The sequence below is a fragment of the Telopea speciosissima genome, chromosome 1 (genome assembly GCF_018873765.1).
Source record: "Telopea speciosissima isolate NSW1024214 ecotype Mountain lineage chromosome 1, Tspe_v1, whole genome shotgun sequence".
Taxonomy (NCBI): domain Eukaryota; kingdom Viridiplantae; phylum Streptophyta; class Magnoliopsida; order Proteales; family Proteaceae; genus Telopea; species Telopea speciosissima.
In genome coordinates this window covers 13,478,575-13,501,909 of record NC_057916.1, presented here as the reverse complement: position 1 = coordinate 13,501,909, position 23,335 = coordinate 13,478,575, and the positions used below count along the sequence as shown (strand labels likewise).

General features: G+C 38.9%; 2 protein-coding genes across 2 annotated transcripts; both read left to right on the top strand.

Annotated features, from left to right (window-relative positions):
* Positions 1–13,269: 13,269 nt before the first annotated feature.
* LOC122670795 lies at positions 13,270–16,054 on the top strand. Its single transcript, XM_043867785.1, has 4 exons — positions 13,270–13,368; positions 13,494–13,587; positions 15,415–15,555; positions 15,653–16,054. The coding sequence occupies exons 1-4, from the start codon at positions 13,343–13,345 to the stop codon at positions 15,737–15,739; spliced, it is 348 nt and encodes a 115-aa protein (XP_043723720.1). The 5' UTR covers positions 13,270–13,342; the 3' UTR covers positions 15,740–16,054.
* A 2,762-nt stretch (positions 16,055–18,816) lies between these two features.
* On the top strand, positions 18,817–21,458 carry LOC122643107 (organelle RRM domain-containing protein 2, mitochondrial). The gene is made up of 3 exons (XM_043836744.1): positions 18,817–18,974; positions 20,964–21,032; positions 21,122–21,458. The coding sequence occupies exons 1-3, from the start codon at positions 18,848–18,850 to the stop codon at positions 21,355–21,357; spliced, it is 432 nt and encodes a 143-aa protein (XP_043692679.1). The 5' UTR covers positions 18,817–18,847; the 3' UTR covers positions 21,358–21,458.
* The last annotated feature ends 1,877 nt before the right edge of the window (positions 21,459–23,335 follow it).

Sequence of the window (23,335 nt, the reverse complement as noted above, 5' to 3'; positions counted from 1 at the left end):
TAGGTTTCCTCCAACAAAGACACAATAGCCCAAAGTAAACTTTCGATCAATAGGAGATCCTGCCCAATCCACATCAGTAAATCCATCAATCCTTCTATGACCATGATTAGAGTACAAGAGACCACGCCCTGGATCCTTCTTAATATATCGCAACACCCTTATAACTGCCTCCCAATGAGCTGTCCGAGGGACGGACATAAATTGACTCAGCACACTGACAGGAAAAGAGATGTCAGGTCTAGTCACAGTCAAATAGTTGAGTTTCCCTACAATTCTTCGATACTTCTCTGGATCATCCAAAACATCCCCATCCTCTGCCATAAGTTTCACATTTGGATCCATAGGAGTATCCAAAGGCCTAGATCTCAGTAATCCTGTCTCTGAAAGTAAATCAAGCACATACTTTCGCTGTGAGAGCGAAATCCCTTTCCTTGATTGAGCTACCTCAATACCCAAGAAATACTTCAGTCGTCCCAAGCCCTTAGTCTGGAATTGCTGTCCCAAATATGTCTTCAAGTTCTCAATGCCTGAAGAGTCATCCCCTGTGATAACAATATCATCTACATAAAGTACCAAAATATCCTCCCTGCATCTGACTGCCTGAAAAACACTGAGTGATCACTCTCTGACCGAGTCAAACTAAATTCCAACACAACATCTGTAAAACGGCCAAACCACGCTCTCGGTGACTGTTTCAGTCCATACAAAGATTTCCTCAACTTACACACCTTACCAGACTCCCCCTGAGCAACAAAACCAGGAGGTTGCTTCATATACACCTCCTCAAGGAGGTCCCCATGCAAGAATGCATTCTTGACGTCTAGCTGAAACAACTGCCAGTGATGTATAGCAGCCAATGAAATCAAAATGTGGACAGAAGTAAGTTTTGCAACCGGAGAGAAAGTGTCTAGATAGTCCACACGATAAACCTGGGCATAACCTTTAGCAACAAGACGGGCCTTCAACCGAGCCACAGATCCATCAGGATTAACCTTCACCACAAATATCCAGCGGCAACCAATAGCAGACTTACCAGAGGGTAAAGAAACAAGATCCCATGTCTGATTGTCCTTCAGAGCAGATAACTCCTCAGTCATGGCAGCCCTCCACCCAGGGTGAGCCTAAGCCTCTACCATCGACTTAGGAATAGGATAACTGTCAATAGTAGACAAACAAGCAACAAAAGAAGAGGACAAACGAGCATAGGACACAAAACGATTAATAGGGTGTTGGGTACAATTCCGAACCCCCTTACGGGTAGCAATAGGAACATCAAGATCAGAAATAGGAGGTACAGTAGCCGAGGAGGAATTACCTGGAGGGGGATTTGAAGGCGAGGAGGACGTGGGAGATGGTGCTGCTTGGGTACTGTATCTCTCCATAGGTGTAATGCGATGTGTCGGCTCATCGGGTGGGCGACGACGAAAAACAGCCAATGGTTGTGTTGGAGGTGGCACAGGAGGCAATGGATCCTGCACAGTAGAAGGAGTATCGACAACATAAAGAGGGAGATCATCGTCTAACTCGGAAGCAGGCAGCGAGGATGCAACAAATGGAGTAGATTCAAAGGAGACATCGGCGGTAACAAAGAACTTCTTTAAATCGAAAGAATAACAACGGTAACCCTTTTGGGTTTTAGAATACCCCACGAAAAGACATTTAAGAGCTCTAGGATCCAACTTAGAGCGACCAAGACGATGATCCCGAATAAAACAAACACACCCAAAAACACGTGGTGGTAAGACAAACTATGGATGGGAAGGGAACAACAAAGAATATGGAATACCACCACCCAAAACAGAAAAAGGCATGCGGTTAATAAGATAACACGCAGTCAAAACAGCATCAGCCCAAAAAATTTTAGCCACTTTCATCTCAAATAAAAGAGATCGAGTAACTTCCATCAAATGTCTGTTCTTCCTCTCGGCTACCACCATTTTGTTGAGGTGTATCCGCACAGGAGGACTGATGAATGATCCCATGCTGAACCATAAACTCATTAAAGGGAGCAGAAAAATATTCTTTTGCATTGTCACTTCGAAGAACTTTCAAAGAAGTAGTAAATTGATTCTGAATTTCAAGCACAAAAGTATAGAAAATGGGAAACAATTCAGAACAATCTTTCATTAAATAAATCCAGGTAACTCTGGAAAAGTCATCTACAAAAGTGACAAAGTAACGAAAACCTAGCACAGAAGTAACAGGACACGGACCCCACACATCAGAATGAACTAAAGAAAAGGGTTGGACAGCCCTGTTATTGACTCGAGGGGGATAACTTACACGGTGAAGTTTCCCAAATTGACAAGACTCACACTGTAAACTAGACAAGGACTGAAACCGACTATCTAAAATCTTCAAACTCTGCAAGGAAGGATGACCCAAACGACAATGAATCTGATGAGGAAGTGCCACACTCAAACACGCCACAGTGGATGTGTCATCAAGAAGATACAGTTCCCCAGATACGCGACCTCTACCAATCGTCTTCCTCGACTGGAGATCCTGAAACTCACAATAATCAGGAAAAAAAGGTAATAGAACAATTGTTAGCTTTGGTAAATTTTCGAACAGATAATAAATTAAAAGGAAATTTGGGCAAGTAAGAATCGGAGGACAACGACAAAGAGGGGGTAACTTGCACAGTGCCTGTACCCCGAACTTTAGCAAGAGACCCATCGGCTAACACAACATAGGAAGAAGATTCACGAAATGAAGAAAAAATACCTAATGCTCCAGTCATATGGTCCGAAGCACCTGAATCAATGATCCAGGGATGAGAAGTAGATGATAAGCATGCAATAGCATTACCTGGCTGAACTAGGGTAGCAATGGAGAACTGAGATGACTGAGAATTCTGAAATTGAGTAAATCGCTCATAATCTTCATCAGACATAGTCACTGTTTTACCCTCAGGCTTGGAAGCAGGGGTAACCACCGGATCACTGCTGGCTGAATTCGCAAACTGAGGTGCTTTACCATGAAGCTTCCAACAAAAGCGTTGAATGTGACCAGCTCTGCCACAATGATGACAAGTGTGCACCTGTCCTGAAGTCTCTGAAGTGCCGGATGTGGGTGCTTTACTGTTCCCTGACCCACGACCACGGCCACCACCACTGCTACCTGTACCTGTCCCAGCACTAGACCCACGGTTGGGAAAGGCTGCAAGTGCTGAACTCTCATTACCATGGGTGGAATCTTGGCTGTTATCACGAGAAACCCGGAAAAGTCGAGAAAAAGCTTCTGAAAGTGTGGTGACTCTATCCCCACCAAGGAATTGAGACCGTATTGGCCCAAATTCTTTTCGAAGTCCACCCAAAAATACCATAACAGCCAGCTGCTCTCGCTGTTGCTGCATCTCTTTCACATCAGATGTGATAGGAAGAATGGAATTCAGCTCCTCATATAGTCGCTTGAATTCCGCAAAATATTGGGTTACAGTCAGAGTCTTCTGATCCACTTTATAAAAAGCTTGGGACAGGTCATAAATCCGAGACAAGTTGTCCTTCCCAGAATAGAGGACATTCAAGTATTCCCATATATATTTTTTACTGTGTCAATATGAGTAACCAGGTCTGCAATCTGATTATCCATTGAGTTCAACATCTGACTCAATATTCGTGCATCCACTGTATCCCATGTCGTGTCTCCTTCAGGCTTTGGCTTTGTGAGATGATCCTGTTGATCATGCCCTGTCAAGGCCAATCGAACCACCTTTTTCCACTGCTGAAAATTAGAAATCCCTTCAAGTTTCCTATCGGTAATGCGATGAGAAGAGGAGGACAGTTCAGTCACAGTCGTCTTTGCATCACCCATGCTTCACTAAACACCTTGAATCTTCACAGAGAACCCTCGGATAGAGTGAAACTGATGGACAGCAAACACTCCTCAAATTACAACAGTTCTGTAACTGTAGGACAGCAAGGTGATATGATCTTCAATCAATCACAACCAATAAAAATTACAAACAGTTCTGTAACTGTAGGACAGCAAGGTGATATGATCTTCAATCAATCACAACCAATAAATAAAAACCACAAAACCTGAATCGATCTCCACCTTGGACAAGCAATCACCACCAAAAAATAAAACCACAAAACCTGTATCGATCTCCACCTTGGCAAATACCAAAAAATAACTCCACAAAACCGAGACCTAGTTCTTTTGTATAGTCATGAACTAGTCTCAAATAAAACCACCAAACTTGCATCCCCTTTAAGATAAGAGCACGAGAAGTCCCAAACCTTCAAGTCTTCAAAACCGCAAGCTTATTCAAATCAAAACGCAGGAACAGAGACAGGATTAAGGATGAATGATCGACTCCTACAGTCCCTGCTCTGATACCATATTAGATTTAGTGAAGAAGAAGAAAGAAGAGAGGAGAAGGAGAAAGAGGAACTGTACAATTGGGACTGCAGTCGTTAGAAATGACTGCTCCCAAAACCATATATTAAATAGGGTAAATCATAAAAAACAACAGACAAAAATACCCCTCATTAGAGGAGTCGTGAATAGAAGCTGACGCTAGCTCCCTATTCACGGCTCCCCCTTACTCCTAACAGGATGAGTCAAACTCATTGTTGTTGCAAAATTCCCTTGGCAGCAGGTTGTTTGATTGAGAAACTTGAATAAAAATCAAATCTTTAGCTAGAACTTGAAGGAGATCTTCAAAGAACTTGAAGGAGACCTTCAAAAGAACCACTCGGGCTTCCCACCGCAAGGTGTCAATCGGATCAAACACCGATCCCACTAGCCTTGATCAAACACAAGACAAATCTTCAATGGAAGAGAGCTGCAAAAAGCCTTTTCATTAACAAAATTCGTCTTCAATGTTTGCCCCCCCCCTTTTATAACCTTATATAAAAGACTCAAAAATAGACTCCTACTCTAAAAAGGAAAGGCCTAATCCAATCCTTAACGAATATGGTAACCTAAACTGACTAGGAAGGTGAAATAACGAAGGAAATAGACTTAAAACAGGACTCAAAGTAGAACTAGGATTCCCAATTAGGATTACACCTCAAATAGGAAACTAAATAAATGTCTAATAATAAAAATAAAACCAAAAATCAACTCTCTAAGCTAGCAGTCCATATCAGCCCCAAATTACTGTTCGCATGAACAGTGGCATGTGAACAGTGCCTCGTGGTACTGTTTGCATGAACTGTAACTCTTTTTTTTTTTGGTCTTCTTCATGCTTCGATCTATATCATATATAGTAGAGAAATCTGGGTCCATAGGGTACTCAGATTTGAAGTGATCAATACTCATGGCTTGTGCTGAAAGTGTATGTAAGTTCAATACCTTTCTGCTCAATACGTCGGCCACAATATTCTATTTTCCTGTCTTTAGACTTCAAGGCGAAGATGAATTCTTGCAAATATGCCACCCATCCGGTGTTTTAACACTTGTACCACTGCATATAGTTTCAAATCATACATTGAATAGTGCTTCTTGGCGTTGTTAAGTTTCTCACTTTAGAAGGCTATAGAGTGACCTCCCTGCCTGAGAACACCACTGATGCTGATGTTAGAAGTGTCTGTAGCCACCTCAAACACTTATCAAAATCAGGTACCAGTAGTGCCGCTGTCCTTTGCTGTTTGATATGTGTGAAGGCTTTGGTGGTTGTGTGTCCACTCGAACTTGCCCTTGTATTTCATGCAGTCAGTGATAGGTGCCATGTTGGTGCTGCATGAAACGTCGATAAAAAGATGCCAATCCATGGAGGCTTTCCACCTCTGTTAGTGCCTGCGGAATAGGCCAGTCAATAATGCTTCAAACCTTTTTTGGATTAGTCTCGACACCATTCGATGACACTATAAATCCAAGGAAGATCGACTTGGGCAGCATAAAGGAGCACTTCTTCAATTTGATATAGAGTTTTTCAGGCCATGGTAGTCTCATCACATGTCACAAATGATCAAGATGGTAAGATTTAAGATATCATCGAAATAGAGAACCAAAAACTTGCCAATGAAGGGGCGTAGTACCTGAGTCATCAGTCTCATAAATGTGCTAGGGGTGTTGGTGAGTCCGAATGATATGCATTTCCACTTATAAAAGTCATCCTGTAAATTCACCTAGAGGGGGGGGGTGAATAGGTGAAGCTAGTGGAAATAGTGCGAAAATAAAACAATTGATAAAACAAAGCAAATAAATTGCGAAAGTAACACAATCGTTTATAGTGGTTCGACCAATTATGCCTACGTCCACTCCTCTTACCTTAGAGAGAATTCCACTAAAAAGATTCTTGAGAATGAGCAAGAGAACTCGTACAACTCTTGATTAGGAGCAAGAGGACTCACACCACCAACTACTCTTGATTGACGAGCAAGAGGACTCAACACATTTAACTACTCTTGATTTGAGCAAGAGGACTCACAACATATTTAACTACTCTTTATTTCGAGCAAGAGGACTCACAACATATAATAAAGAGAACTTTACTAAGTAAGGATTACCTCAACCTTAGTGAATGTGTAGCTAACTTCCACTTTGAAGCTTCAATGCTAAGTGAATATAATTAGCTAGAGAGGGAAGTGAACTTGAATGCTTTGATGAATGAATGCTTCAACACTTTGAATGTTCAAGTTCGAATGCCTTTGCGATGCTTTTGATTAGTCTTAATTGATTGTCATTAGTCCAAATGAGTTTACCTATTTATAGGCAAAGGTGCTCAAAGCATCTAAGGTTCATTGCCATTTTAGGATATAATTCAGTCCTAATCCGGTATGCCGTTTTCCAATTCGGTATGCCAGATCATGGAATTTATCCGTTGTTAAACGGCTAATTCCCAACAGACATTTTGCAATTCGGTATGCTGGATCTGACTCGGTATGCCGGATTCTCAATTCGGTATGCCGGATCAGATGTAGCACATTCCGGTTGCTCTCTATGAGCAAACCCTGAGATTGCAAACAAACAGGTCAAGATGGATTCGGCATGCCGGATCAGCTGATTTTGCTGAAAATGGCTAAGTCCATGTTTGGACAAGTGTGGGGCCATTAGCTTAGGTTAGGTCCATGTAAAAACAACTCCTAGGGTCACTCTACATGTATGCAAGCGCGAGTGTGTGCATTACAAATGGACTTAAACTTTAACTACATCTTAATACAAAAAAACATTGAACACATGCTTATAAAAACTCTTGTATTTGAGATGCTTGATCATGGTTTTTGAACATAGTCCTTCTCTCAGTCTTTTTCTTCACACCATACTTTGATACTTTGTCTAGGTTCAATAATGTTGTGAAAGCTCCCCCCTACTTGATGCTTATTTCTTGTAAGGTCTCTATACAGTAAAACACAAGTTAGTTCAACTAACTTATTTGTTATCATCAAAACCATATAAAGTGATGTGTGGATTTTACCCCAACAATCTCCCCCTTTTTGATGATGACAAATAACTTAGTACCAAATATTATAAAATCAAGATAGTATCAAGAAACACAATTTGTATTAATGAAAGACTTGCATTAACTTAATTGAAATGAAAAGGTTTACATAGCATTAGCAAAACATAGTCAAACATAAATCCACATTCAAATTCAAAACCCAATTTCTCTCCCCCTTTGGCATTATAAAAAAGAGACAAGGGAGGAAATAAAATTCATTTTTCAAGCAAAATGTACTTTCAATTCATGAACAACCACACTTTAATCAAAAGGATTGCATAACCCTAGGTCTCTTCTAAGAGAGCAGAACCTCTCTTAACTCAAGGGTTTGGTGAAGATATCTGCAAGTTGCTTTTCGGTCTCAATATAATCAAGATGAATTTCACCTCTTTGAGCAGTATCACGTAAGAAGTGATGACGGATATCAATATGTTTAACTCGAGAGTGTAAAATCGGATTTTTGTTGAGATTAATAGCACTGGTGTTATCACATTAGATTGAGGAAGTGTCAAACTTAACTCCATAGTCTTGGAGAGTTTGCCTCATCCATAACACTTGTGCACAACATCGTCCAGCGGTGATGTATTCAGCTTCGGTGGTAGATAGAGCGACTGAATTTTGCTTCTTACTAAACCACGAAACTAAGCATGATCCAAGAAAGTGACAAGTACCACTTGTACTCTTCCAATCAACATGACACCCGGCAAAGTCGGCGTCAGAGAAGCTAATAAGGTTAAAGTCATTGTCCATAGGGTACCATAAGCCAATGTTTGGAGTTCCTTTTAAATACTTAAAGATTCTCTTTACAGTACTCAAATGAGATTGCATAGGTTGGGCTTGAAACCTAGCACAAACACAAACACTAAACATAATGTCCAGTCTACTAGCCGTTAGGTAGAGTAAGCTACCTATCATGCCTCTATACTTAGTTGGGTCAACTGGGATTCCATCTTCATCCTTGGACAGAGTTACAGGTGTGCTCATTGGAGTACTGGATGACTTCTGTCCATTGATGTCAAACTTCTTTAACAGTTCTTTAAGATACTTGGTTTGACTGATGAAAATCCCATTAGTTGTCTATTTTATTTGAAGTTGTAAAAAGAAATTCAATTTACCCATAAGACTCATGTCAAATTCACTACTCATACTCTTACTAAAATCAAGTCATAGAGATTCATTGGTAGAGCCAAAAATGATGTCATCTACATAAATTTGAACTAGGATTAGATCTTTATTTCTATGTTTCACAAAGAGAGTAGTATCTATCTTACCCATAGTAAAACCATCATCTATTAGGAACTTACTCAGCCTGTCGTACCATGCTCTAGGAGCTTGTTTCAAGCCATAGACAGCTTTCTTCAATTTGTAGACATAGTCAGGATGCTTTGGGTCTTCGAATCTAGGTGGTTGAATGACGTGTACTTCTTCATTGATGAAGCCATTTAGAAATGCACTCTTCACGTCCATTTGATGTAACCTGAAATTCTTATGACAAGCAAACGCAAGCAACATTCTAATAGATTCTAGTCTTGCTATAGGTGCATATGTCTCATCAAAGTCAATACCTTCCTGTTGGTTATAGCCTTGGGCAACCAGTCTAGCCTTGTTTCTAATAATATTACCATCTTCATCAAGTTTATTTCTAAATACCCATCTAGTTCCAATAATTTTGGTGTTAGATGGTCTTGGCACTAAGTCCCAAACTTGATTTCTTTCAAATTGATTGAGCTCTTCTTGCATAGCAATTATCCAATTACTATCCAAAAATGCTTCTTTGATATTCTTGGGTTCGATGGTAGAAATGAAGGCCACATTGGAACAAACATTTTGGATTTTACTCCTAGTTTGTATACCTTTATCAAGATTTCCAATGACAAGATCAAGAGGGTGGTCTTTAATAGTTCTAATTTCTTTGGGAAGTTGATGTACTTGATCATTAGGTTCATCTAGAGTGACTTTTTCAACTCTCTTCCTAATTTCAAGTACTTCATCCTCATCATCTTCTTCTAGGTCTTTATATTTTTCTTTTGCTATAGATTCATCAAATTTAGCATTCATAGATTCTTCCACAACTAGTGTTCTTTTATTAAAGACTCTATAAACTCTACTATTTGTGGAGTAGCCTAGAAAAATACCATCATCGGCCTTTTCCTCAAACTTTCCTAAGTTGTCCTTAGTGTTAAGAATAAAACAAGCACAACCAAACACTTTAAAGTAATCAACTTTAGGAAGCTTATTATGGAAAAGTTCATAGGGGGTCTTTAACAAAATAGGTCTTATCAAAACCCGGTTTAACACATAACATGCTGTGTGAACAGCTTCGGCCAAAAAATACTTAGGCAAGGAGTACTCATTGAGCATTGTCCTAGCCGTTTCTTGGATAGTTCTATTCTTCCTTTCAACCACACCATTAGATTGTGGTGTTCTAGGAGTCAAAAAATTATGAGTTATACCTTGTTTTCTACAAAACTCCCCAAATTCGTCTATATTGTCAAATTCACCGCCATGATCACTTTTGATAGAGGTAATCATGTAACCCTTCTGATTTTGTACTCTCTTACAAAGACACACAAATTTTTCAAAAGCATCATTTTTATGCTGGAGAAAGAAGGTCCAGGTGAAACGAGAGTAGTCATCTACAATTACAAATGTATACTTCTTACCTCCTAGGCTTGTGGTTTGGATAAGTCCAAACAAATCAAGGTGAAGTAGTTGCAAAGGTCTTGATGTAGCAACAGAATTTATAGCCTTATGAGATACCTTTGTAAGTTTACTTCTTTGACATGCTCCACATGTGTGTTGCTTATCAAAGTTCAACTTAGGTAGGTTTCTCACCAAATTTTTCGAGGATAGGGATCTAATAGTCTTAGAATTAATGTGTCCCAACTTCCTATGCCATAAAATAACATCATCAGATATAGAAATAAGGCATGTATCAACAGAATTTACACTAAATATGCAAGTGTACACATTATTCTTCTTACATCCCTCAAGAATCACATTATCTTTTGAATCCTTGATCTCACATTTAGAGGCATTAAAATTTACATAATATCCAATGTTGCATAGTTGACTTACACTAAGTAAATTGTACTTAAGGTTATCAACTAGACTAACGTTAGAAATCATTATACCTCCAAACTTGATTGATCCATTTTCGATGATTCTACCTTTGCTGTTGTCTCCAAAGGATACCCATCCTCCTTTTTGCTTCTTGAGCTCGGAGAACAACTTTGGGTTGGAAGTCATATGTTTTGAGCAGCCAATGTCAATGTACCATTCCATCTTGCTCTACAAAACAAGAGATACTCAATAAAATTTTGGTCCCCATTGAGAGTTGGGTCCATAATTGTTAGTATCATACATTCCTCTTGGTTTCCAAACCATTTGGTTACCATTTCTCTTTTGGTTTTCATACCAATTTGTATATGATTGAGGTTTCCAAAGTCTTTGGCTTTGAGGTGCTTTATAGGCTCCTTGGTTCTTAGGTGGTCTTTGTTCTTTTGGTGGGGTTCTAGTTGAGCTTTGCCTATTAGGATAACTTCTCCTATTTTGACCATTATAGGGTCTTTTAGGATGAAAGAAAGATTGGTCCATGTGACGACATTCCCAAATGGTATGTCCTTTCTTATTGCAATTATTACAAACAACCACTTGAGGAATATTTGAGGTCTTCCTATTGAGATTGGTGTTCTTGGATTGAGAACTTTTCTTTCTAATGTAGTATTCCTCAATAGAGTGTCCTCTCTTTTTGCAATAGTTGCAATACTTATTCTTCTTTACCTTCTTACTTGCTATTTTACTTGAACTTGCCTCTTTGGTTTGATTTGAACTCTTATTCACATCATAGCCTACCCCTTCTTTGTTGAAAGGTGTTTTGGAGGCATTTCTAAGTAGAATATCAAGTGTTTTCTTACCATTTGTGAATGACTCTAGGGCTTTACACAATTTCTCCTTTTCTTTTTCTAAGTTGTTCACTTGAGAAGTTAAGAATGTGCTTTGGTCTTTAAGAGTGTTGATCTCATTCAAGAGATTCTTTTTGGTGGTTGCTAGTTCCAAACTATTTTGATAGAGATCTTCAAAAGCCTTTTCTAGCTCCAAAAATCTTTATCTTTATGAGATGGAGAAGTGTGGGTTACCTCATTTTGAGATTCTTCGTCTTCAGTAGCCATGAGTGCGAGATTGGTTTGTTCTTCTTCATCTTGAGATACTTCATCATCTTCTTCTTCATCGCTTGAATCAAGAGTGTGTTCGGCTTTGTAGGCCTTTTTGTACTTCTTCATTTTGGGACAATCTTCCCTAAAATGTCCTGTTTTCTTACACTCATAACAAATATTATCTTTGGAAGAGGGAGTCAGTGGCATCTTTTGAAAGACTCTTACCTTTTTGAACTTTTGAGAACCTCCTTTTGTTGAATGAGGTCTTGCCTTTATTCTTTAGGAACCTTGAGAACTTTTTGGTAAGATATGCAATTTCGTCCTCCGAAAGCTCTTCTTCATCGTCACTTATTTCATAAGATTTGAAAGCCACAACTTTCTTCTTTGGTTCCTTAGGCTCATCTTCCTTGGTGTCAAGTTTAAGCTCCATTTCATGAGTTTGTAGAGATCCCAAAAGCTCATCTAGACTTAGCTTGTCTATGTTTTTGGACTCTTTGATTGCTGTAGTCTTGGGTCTCCATTCTTTTGAAAGAGATCTCAATATCTTTCGGACATTTTCTCCATTAGAATAAACTTTCCCTAAACCCTTCAGCTTGTTCACAATATTAGTAAAACGAGTAAACATTGCATAGATGTCTTCATCATTTTTCATTTTAAACAATTCATACTCGTTTGCAAGCATATCGATTTTAGATTGTTTGACTTCAGATGTACCTTCATAGGTAACAACTAACTTGTCAAACATCTCCTTTGCGGAGTCACACATGCAAGTTCTATTGTACTCCTTTTCTACTAGAACACATTAAATATAGCTTATAGCTACAAAGTTGAGTTGCATCTTTCCTTTTTCAGCAGGGGTCCATTCTTCTTTGGGCTTATCTATGGTATTTGGTCAATTTTCGATGACTTCCCATGCATCGATATTGTTGGCACAAACGAAGTTCTTGAAGCGATTCTTCCAATAGGAAAATCCTTCACCTTCAAAGAAGGGTGGTCGGGTAATATTGTATCCTTCAACCTTACGATTGAAAGAGGATCCCATGGTCTTTACTCTTAGTTGGATTGAGAACAATCACGGTCTTGAGCTCCCGCTCTGATACCAAATGTAAATTCACCTAGAGGGGGGGTGAATAGGTGAAGCTAGTGGAAATAGTGCGAAAATAAAACAATTGATAAAATAAAGCAAATAAATTGCGAAAGTAACATAATCGTTTTATAGTGGTTCGGCCAATTATGCCTACGTCCACTCCTCTCACCTTAGAGAGAATTCCACTAAAAAGAATCTTGAGAATGAGCAAGAGAACTCATACAACTCTTGATTAGGAGCAAGAGGACTCACACCACCAACTATTTTTGATTGACGAGCAAGAGGACTCAACACATTTAACTACTCTTGATTTCGAGCAAGAGGACTCACAACATATAATAAAGAGAACTTTACTAAGTAAGGATTACCTCAACCTTAGTGAATGTGTAGCTAACTTCCACTTTGAAGCTTCAATGTTAAGTGAATATAATTAGCTAGAGATGGAAGTGAACTTGAATGCTTCAACACTTTGAATGTTCAAGTTCGAATGCCTTTGCGATGCTTTTGATTAGTCTTAACTCTTAATTGATTGTCATTAGTCCAAATGAGTTTACCTGTGCTTGCCTGTGTGCCTATGCTGTCTGGCATGTGCTACTGGACTTGCTTTTCCTCCTTTGTGTCAAGGAGTCGTACCGATTTATTACATCTTCTCTATTTATTGTATATTTTTTCAGGAGAAACATAGCTGGGCAAGAATTTGGGGGCATGTACTGTGTCATTCTCTGTGTAGAGTAAGTTGCTTCCCTGAAATAAAGTTTTTTCTTGTTGGATTATATTGTGTATTGTTAATTGTTTTCATTTTACTGTAATGTTACTGATCTGATACTATGGTTGCTTGTGTGTTTGACACTTGCAGGTCAATAGTTGTATCTGCTGGAATTCTCAGAATATTCGGTCAAAAGGTTGCAGAACTTCCTCTGGTAGCTACAAGTAGAGGAAACCGAGGAAAGGTAGGATTATGAAATTGTGGCTTTGGTGTTGTACTTTTGTCCACCGGTGGTTTGCTTAAATCATCTCTGTGCCCCCAATCCTTGTCCCAAATAGTTGGACTGACCATGTCTTAAAAGTATTTGACTGCTACCTGAACATACATATCCCAACATTCTTGTCCCCCCCTAAAATAAAAATAAAAAATATTATCAGTGCTTTAAACTCAGAAAATTTCTGTGCATTGGTTCTGTCATTTGGTCTTATTTTGTTAATAACCAAGTCATCTTATTCTGTCCCATATTTTTATCATCCACTGGAGTTACCCATTAGCCCATCCAGTGCACTTAACCTTAGTTCTATTCCATGAAGCATGGTTCTGTAATTATTTGTGAAAATTTCTCTCCAGGTTGATTAGCATGCATCAGTCACATAACTAGTTCTGCAACTTGGATTAGGCTTATCCTGTATTACTCCAGCCAGTCCAACCTTTAAATTTCAGGTTATGTTTCCCTGAGGCCATGGGCAAACCTATCAGGACTAAGGCCTCAGGTGTGTATTCAAATTTTACTGGCTCTGTTTGATTCACCGTAAAATTTTCACTTCAAAAAAATTGACATGTAAAATTTTACATGTTGATAAGTGTTCCAATGTTTGTGTATTTTATGGAAAAAAGCATTGAAAAATTTTTCAACATATAAAATTTTACATTTACAAAGTAAAATTTACCAAGTAAAATTTTCCAGGTAAAATTTTACGCCGAAACAAACGGAGCCTAAAAAGGAATAAAAGAATAGATATATTCTGCAGGAAAGGGGGTGTGTGTGTTTTTATGATTGCCATGAGACGAATAGATCAATTTTGCACTGATTTGTAGTTAGATCTTCATGATGGCGATGACATGGAGAATCATCTTTTTCATATGGTTGTCATAGGTTGACAAGTTCCTTGAGGGGCAAGGTTATAACTCGGTGTAAACTGTAAACTATTTGATGCTTGATCTAATCAGGATGAAGAGGTCCCCAGCTTGGGAATAGGGAGACTTGCACATCTTAATGTGCTCAATTAACATGCAAGGAACAAGAAAATTTTCTCATGTATGGTTAGTTGATTTGTTGGCATGGAACTGCATCCATCTATGGTGAAATGATGGATTTCCACATGATTGGAACTTAGTTTGTCAGAAGATTAGGTTCTGCGAATTTTAAGTGGAAGGTTTAGAGGAATAGAAATCTTGCTTAGATTCATAGATATCTCTCCTGAAGGGAACACTTCCAATATAAGAAATGGACTATGTGAAGTCCCATTGCATGCCTGGTCCTATGTGTCCAACTTCCACCGCCTTCGTTCTCCCACCAATTTGAAAACACAATTATAAATTTATTCGGGAGATTTTGAAACCTTACAGTTTCAGAGGCTGGACTTTGCTTGGGTGTTTTTTATCCAGGTTTAGTCATAGTGTCATACTGGCTTGTGTGGAACTGCTTGCCTTCGTTATTTTGATTAATTATGTGCACGGAACATACATATGATGAGCAGTTAATACTCTTGTATATCAGAACTGGATGGCCATGCTTCTGTCTTATATATTCCTTTGATTGGTTAACATGACAAGCATACGATGAGCAATCCAGAAAGTCCTTGCAGGGGCTAACAGTTTCCTCCTCTCTTTGTGCCATATGTAATGCAGCAGCATTTTGCTTTTCCCCCTGACCTCCTTATGGCCTTATATTAATGAAGACAGCATCATAGATTTTCTGGGCAGAATAATGTAAAGATGAAAACCTAGATGTGTATCTTGTGTGATATTTGTTATCCTTTTTGCTAAGACAGTTTCTCTGTTCTTGTAGGGTTATTTCCAAGCATTGTATGCTTGTATAGAGAGTTTGTTATGTTCCTTAAATGTGGAAAATCTTGTACTACCTGCTGCTGAGGACGCCGAATCAATTTGGACTAATAAATTAGGCTTTAGAAAGATGACTGAGGAGCAAGTAAGTATATTCACTGTATTTTGGAGATCTCTGTATAAAGGTACTATTATTTCTGTTGTACATTATATTCAGGTACTAATAGTGACACTATGTGCAGTTATTGAAGTATACAAAGGATTTCCAGGTGATGAATTTTCTGGGGACTTCAATGTTAGAGAAGGAGGTTTCCCAAGTTACAGATTGACTGCTTCACTTATTATCATTTGGAGTTTCAGTCATGTTTGGAATTGGATTTTGTTTTTTATTTTTTATTTTTATTACGCTGCTTTTTTTTTGTTGGCTGCCATTTTGTTTGTAGGCAGCACAAATCATTGTTTTGAGAAATTGTTGTAATGAAAGAACGAATGAAAGAAAAAAGGGGGAGAAAAAGGATAAAAAAAACTTATGAGAAGAGATGCTTGTACATAAGCCGAGACCGGAGAAACCAATATCCGTGCATGCAGACATTTTATCATGCATGCATTCTATGCCCTTTGGGATTTAATTGTTGTATTGTCTTCTAATGGAAATCCATTTTGTACTCCCAACGACGGTGCCAAGGCCAACAATTGGATCGGCATCGGCTGACTGATGCAGATACCAGACTGATACACATCCATCACGGCATGGATATAAGTTTTTTTATTAAAAAAAAAAATGGGAAAATGTTGTTTTGATAAGAAACGAGCTGATACAGCAAATATGTATCGATATCAGGGGTGACCGATATCATCAGCAATGCCGTGAACTAAATACATGAATGGTTCCCTAGACATAGACCACGCCTTGGGCGCCTGGAAAATGATCGCCTTGGCCCCCATCCATGTAAAGGGGGAAATCACAGGTGCCTAAGGCGTGGTCTGTGTCTAGGCGCGCTGGGAGCACGACTGGATAGTTTTCTATTCCCTATATATATATATATATATATATATATATATATATAAATATATAGATAGATAGATATGCCCCTTCTGCGATGGTGATTTGCACCAAGCCGTTTGAACTCTTCCTTGACCTCTTCGAAGTTCTTCGTCGATCAGCGGTCCGTTTGGACTTAAAACCAAGATGAAAAGTATTGTCACCTTCAAGGAATGGAGTGTTACCATTATTCAACAATATTTGCTGGCCCAATTTATCGACATACTACCGATAAATTGATAGAAATGAAATCAGTCAGGACTGATCCGGTTCTTGATTCTTGGGTTTTAAACTCTAGCTGTCAAGCATGTGATTTTGTCCAAGAAAAAAAAATAAATGTATAATTATTTATGTAACAACGGGAGAGGTGATGTTTCTGAAAATCACATGACAAATATGAGTCATCCATTTTTATGAGTAACACATCTTTGTCTGGGCGTGTAGCGCTTGCACCAACACTAGAGCCAATAAGAACAAATGTAGGAGCATTGATTCGTTGAAAAAGAAAAATCCCTTGCTTAAGCAAATGATTTCGCCTTTGATTCGACGGATTCGAATTACCATGCGTTTCTATCCTTTGATGCGGCTGAAATTGCCTTTGCTCAGTGTCACAAGTCAGGACCTTTTGCTTTTAACTTGATTGAGTATTTAGTAGATGTGTTTCTTTGGATCATTGGATTAGATCCGAGAGTGAAATATCAAGTGCCACACTATCGTAGTTAGAAGCCGTGGGCAAGGGCCCGTAGAGGGTAATGGTCAATTGAAGGGGATTATTTAGTTCATTGGGATTTGAGTGGTAATTTCATGACGTCTTGTGTCTGGGCACAAGAACCATGTGACTGGTTAGCATGCTTTTTCCCCATATATATATATATATATGGGCGCACGTTCTCTGTCCAGGAGCGCATCAAGGCGTAGGTTGCACCCAGACACATGGGTCAAGACATGGGCGGGGTTTGGGTCATATAGGGGGCGGGACAATCATTTTGCCCACCCCGTGCCCCCAGTGCAGAGAACTTTGTCCCTATATATATACTGGGCAAGAGATCGTTGCTTAGTTGTGTGGCCCCTGCATCAGTGCGGGGACCAATGAGAGCATGCATGCACAGGGGCATCAACATAGATGAGATTTTTTTTCTTTATTTCACAAGGGTAGGGCTGTAATTTTGTGCACTCCTGGGCGTAGGAGTCACGTGACCAAGCAATGTTCTACACAAGATGTTTGTCATTACAAAAGGGGGTATTTAATTGAATTGGACCATGAAATTTGAAAATTGGCTAACTAGATCACATCATCACTATCCAATGGTTGGAACCAACATATCATCTGTATGCCGTACTTTTGTAAGGGTAAGTGTTTTCTTTTGGGAGTGTAGCCCCTATGCACCAGAGGGGGGGGGCAATGGGATTTTAATCCTCTCCAATTCCTAAAGCTCGGCAGTGCTAGTTGGAGATGCCGACATGTGGCAGCTGAGACATCCAACGGTCCAAGCTCAACATAGTTATTGAGCTCGGGTTGTTGGATGTCTGAGCTGCCACGTGTCGGCATCTCCACTTAGCAGGCTAGCATTGCCACACTGTCGGGCTTTAGTGAATTGGCGAGAATTATTTTCCGGGGCAATGAAAGCACACGTAGAAGCATCAACATTAGCATCATTTTGCATTTCATGGAGGCTGGACGGTCATTTTGCCTCATGTGTCCACAAAAACCTTTTCCCTAATAATTTCCCAATTTTCAGTAAAAAAAAAATCACATATAGGACGTTTGTTTTTTTTTTTTCCGTAAATACATATAGGATGTGAACACCAGAAAAACATGTCAACTAAGCTAGTTTGTACCATAACTAAACATGTCAATTCAGCTCGTTTGATAGAATTGAAATTGGTGACTAGCAAAACCGGTATCGGGCGATACGATATAGATACTTAAAACCATGGGCTTGAGAGCTCAACACGTGGAAGAAGCTTCATCCAACAATGCAAGTTTGGCAAGGCAGTTTTTTTTCATTTCTTCTTGAACTTGGCACTGTTGGATATTACAACTTTCATGTGTCGAGCTCTCAGGGCCGCACTGCAGTTCACCGCAAGATTAGAACACCGCAGAATATTTTTTTCCTTTCCCAAGACAGCTCCATTTAATCTCATATATTTAAAAAATAATAATAATAAAACAAAAAACAAAAAAACTGTCCAATTTGAGATATTACACAACCTGCCACCACTGTCCCGCCCCTGTGCCATTTGGACTGTTGCTATTTAGTCTTCTTGTAGATTAGCGGAGGTTTAGGGTTCTTCAAATTCTCGCAAGAACTTCCAACACCCCCCTTGTGGTGACTATCCATCTAGGACTGTGGAGACTCCGTTTCGCTCGTGTTCTTACAAGAATTACTAGGGTATGGCGTTTGCTTCTGGTGTCCGTCGCGTTCTCACTGATCAGCTGAAGTCTTCGCCCCTTCTGCAATGGCGATTTACCCCAATCCGTTTGAACTCTTCCTTGACCACTTCGAAGCTCTTCGTTAGCGGTACGTTTAGACTTAAACCATCGCATTAGTGCTATGCTGGTATTCCTTTCTCCCCCCCTTTTTTTTTTTTTCCTAATTTCATTTGTTACAATTCATTGGGCTTTAATTATTGAGTAAACCCCATCCCCCAAAAAAAATAATTTGATTTTTTGTTGTCATCTTATGTTGAATAGTAATGAACTTTAGGACCCAATCTTTATGGTTGCCAATGCTGGAATAGGAATTGCAGAACAATAGGACATTCATTACTTTTGAAGTGAACGGTCTTGGTTGGGAATTGTCAAACTGCACTGCCTCACAGTCATTATTTTTACCACATAAGCTCTTACGTCTTCATCCATGATGAAAAGTATTGTCACCTGCAAAGAATGGGGTGCACGCCTCAGTGGCTAGGGGTGGCTGCCTTCTTGTGGTCTGATACTGGTAGTCAAATGACTGTCGGATGGATATCATGAATAATTAATTACCTTATGATATCTTTTGGACTCAAATATGCATTAGCTGGATTGATGAATGTGAAAAGATGGATCCATAAAATTAGAGATCTCTGTATTGTCATGATCTCCAAATGGAACCCTGACCCAATTGCAGCTCTTCGCTTCACACTTTCTACTGATCGAGCTTTGTAAGGTAGTGAGACTGATCTGTCCATTAGCAACAGTTTGATTCATACTAAATAGTTCCATGTCTCATTCAGTTTGCGTCCTATCATATGAGAAAGAATAGGACCTGATGGGAGATTATAGTGGTTGTCTGGTTTCCGCTAGTATGGTTTGTTTTGGTTTCCACTACCATTGGTGTATGCAGCATTTTGTATGTCAACAAAGTCCTTTTCCTGATACATCATTAGGAAGAAGAATTAATTCCAGCTAATGCTTAGTTGATACATCATGAGTTGGATGGGACTGTATATCTGTTAGCGAGTTATGCTTTGGATCCTCTATACTGCTTTGATTGCTATACCTCCTACCATGGGTGAGGGAAAACATATCCATAGGTCTACATGTGGAGTCAGTGGGAACTGATGGAGCTATTAAGAAGGAGAATGTCGGGAAGAGGGGGAAAAAGGAAACTATATTCCGAGTTTCCAGAAGAAGATTATATTGAACACAGGGATTGAAGGGGAAGAAGAAAAAGAACATTGAATTGAAGATGAAGAGGAAGCATTCATGCATAAATTGACAAGCACTGCCTATGAGGGTTATGAACTTTGAAAAGGACCTGATCTTGGGTTCCCTATCCCATATGCAAAAATCGAAGTGCATCAGCACTGCCAACTTATAGTCTATAAATAACAGATTTCCTGTATAGCTGTTGTGGATCCATCTCTTTATATTTCAAAACAACCTGAGCCTCATTTTCTTTTCCTCGTAGGCAAAAAATATTGACAATGACCAGCACTGCTTCTGCAATCCTAAAACATATTTATTTCCCCTCCTTCAGGTGATTTTATTACTTGTCGTTACTCTTGCTCTCTTAGCTGGAAAAAAAAAAAGAAGAATGCTTATCCTTCATCTTTACCTCCTCTTCTATTTCTTTTTCTGTTTATTTTAGAATTTTTCTTATTATACGGTTTTTTGAAGAGAAAGGGTTCAGGTCTCCATGTGCTTGAGCCTAGCATGGGGAAGAAGGTGGATACTCGCGACACCATTCCCTCTTTCCTTTTCATTTATGAATCCCCCCCCCCCCCCCAACATTTCAAATTCTGCTTATTAATAGCTCCATCAGTCCCTGCTGATGTGGGCACATGTGTCTCCTCCCTCATGGGTAGAGGGAGGTATAGTGAACAAAGTGGTATGGAAGATCCAAAGCATTATACTCAATTATTTGTATTATGATTATAAAGGTAATATAAAGAATAAAATGTATTTCCCCTGAATTGGAGAATGTGTAGTGAATTAAGGCCTCCATGATAACTGTAGTAATGTATTGCAGTATTGACTCATTTTACTTAATATCTTACCCAATTCTTGCTGTGATGTGACTCAGGCCTTTCAAGATTAACCACAGATGAAAAGCTGAAAGAGGCATTCTCTCCTTTTGGCCAGCTTCTTGAAGGTACATGGAATTCCAACCTGCTTTTGATATTATCCTTATCTTTGTGTGGCTTTGCTACAATATGATCTCTATAAATGATAATTTTGCAGCAAAAGTCATTACAGACAGGACTTCTGGAAGGTCAAAGGGGTTTGGCTTTGTAAGATATGCAACCATAGAAGAAGCAGAGGAGGCTCGACAAGGGATGAATGCCAAGTTTTTGGACGGGTGGGTTATTTTTGTCGATCCTGCAAAACCTAGAGAACCAAGGTCGCCACCTAAACCAGAACCAGAGCCTTCAGAAACTGGCTTCAGGACAAACAAAACTATTGGATGGTGTGGGTGATTCCCCTGATTGGAAGAATTTAGTCTTTGGATTGTTTAATTAGAAACACTTATCCGGATTGTGGGTGGAATTAAAATCGAGTGGAGGAATTGGGTGTGTATTAGATTCTAAAAGAGTGGAGAAGAAAATATCATTATCGATTATCATTCTTATTTTTTCCTCATTAATTGCCAAACTATACTCTGTGCTGGGCTTATCGCATCTCTTTTCTTGAACTATTAAGGTTAAAAAAAATTTTGTTTTTATTTTAGGCGCCTTCAGTATATGGTTTGGTTATATTTTCCTTCCTTTTTGTTATCTGTCTTTCTTTTGTGGTTCTATTCTGCATCTGTGATTTAATTGTAGGGAAATAATCGGTACGAAGCCAAAGTACTATTTCGCTCTCACATATACATGGAGAGGTAGAGAGAGAAGGTGAAGAAGAATTTCAAGAAAACCAATAGAAGAAAGGGAGGTGGAGAAATAAATTAGAAAGAAAAAAATGGTTCGTGGTCTATCATTAATTGGTTCTTGTGCTTCAAGCAATTTTAATATTTTCAAAACATTACATTGATCTATGGGGGCATAGATTAGTTTGAATATCAACCCAAGGCCAGTTAAAGACATGAACAACATAGCCACAGCCTACACTTCCATAAAGGAAAAATAATTACTTGGTATGAGAATATATTCCCACATGTTGATGTAGGAAACCCTCTCCCAAACCAAATGCCAGAATAAAGATTTTCAAATAGTAGAATTGTGGAGAAAAATTAATAATTCATGGATGCTTTTTTTCTTTTTTATTTGGTTGGGGGTGGGGGGGGAGGATAGTGATGCTATTCTTTTCAATGAGATTGGAAGCCAAAATGAGGAAATAGATGATTCGATCAGTAGTTGTTCAAGTAGAGATCTAGATAGCGTATGACAAGAGAAAGAATGGTTTTGTGGAGAAATGTTATGTTGAAGGTTTACATAAGAAGAGAGAAGACATGAGACAACAAATTGTAGATTTGGAGAAGAAGGAATGATAGGTAGGTGATAGTTGACAGAGAAAAAGGGTAAATTTTAAATTGAATATTTTTTAGAAAAAAATATATATTTTTGAGCAAGCGGGGTAGGTTATGTCATGGCTCTCTGTCAATATCTCTCCTCTACACCCTCTATCATGGTTTTAGGAATCAGTATCGGATCAGCTGTATAATTCGATTTGTATTGATATTGAGCGTAACTGATATCTATACCTAATCAATACGGATCCACCAATACCCATTGTATTTTTTTTTTAATGAAAAATACTGTTTTTATCTGGAATCGATACCGATATGGCTTGATATATATTGGTATCAGTATCGATACGACCAAAACTGTTCCTAATACCTTGATTCCGATATTGTGAAATAAATCCATATCCTCTACTGAAGAGAGAACCCTCTTCCAATTTTTTATTTGTAATGGACCTTAAGAAGAAGAAGAAGAGTACAGCCTAAAAATTAAACAGCAGGCATAGCCTTCATATCATATAAACAGAGACTAATCCTCAGAATAACAAATAAACTAACAAAACCAATAGAAATTTGGGGGAGTGTTATTTGTCAGGGAGTGTGGCCTACACTAGAACTCTCGGGTCTATCTCTTCCCTCCACCAATAAGGAGGGCTAAAAATGTCATTTCATAAATAAAAGAGAGAGAGAGAGAGAGAGAGACAGAGAGAGATAGACACATGGGAGCATTAATGGTGTAGATCACACTCCGGACAAAGAACAAATTCCACATAAGGGCAAGAGGTTGTACAATAATCACATAAGAGCAAGACGTTGAGCAATAATTTGGCATGCTCTTATGCCTTGGTGTAGGAGCCATGCGACCAAGCAACGTTCTTTTATTGTAATTTTATCTCATGAATCCTCAATGCAATATTTTACCGTAGCCTAATGCAATCTTATATTATTATCTTTCCATTTTTCACTTGTAGATACCATTCCACAATGGGTTGCAA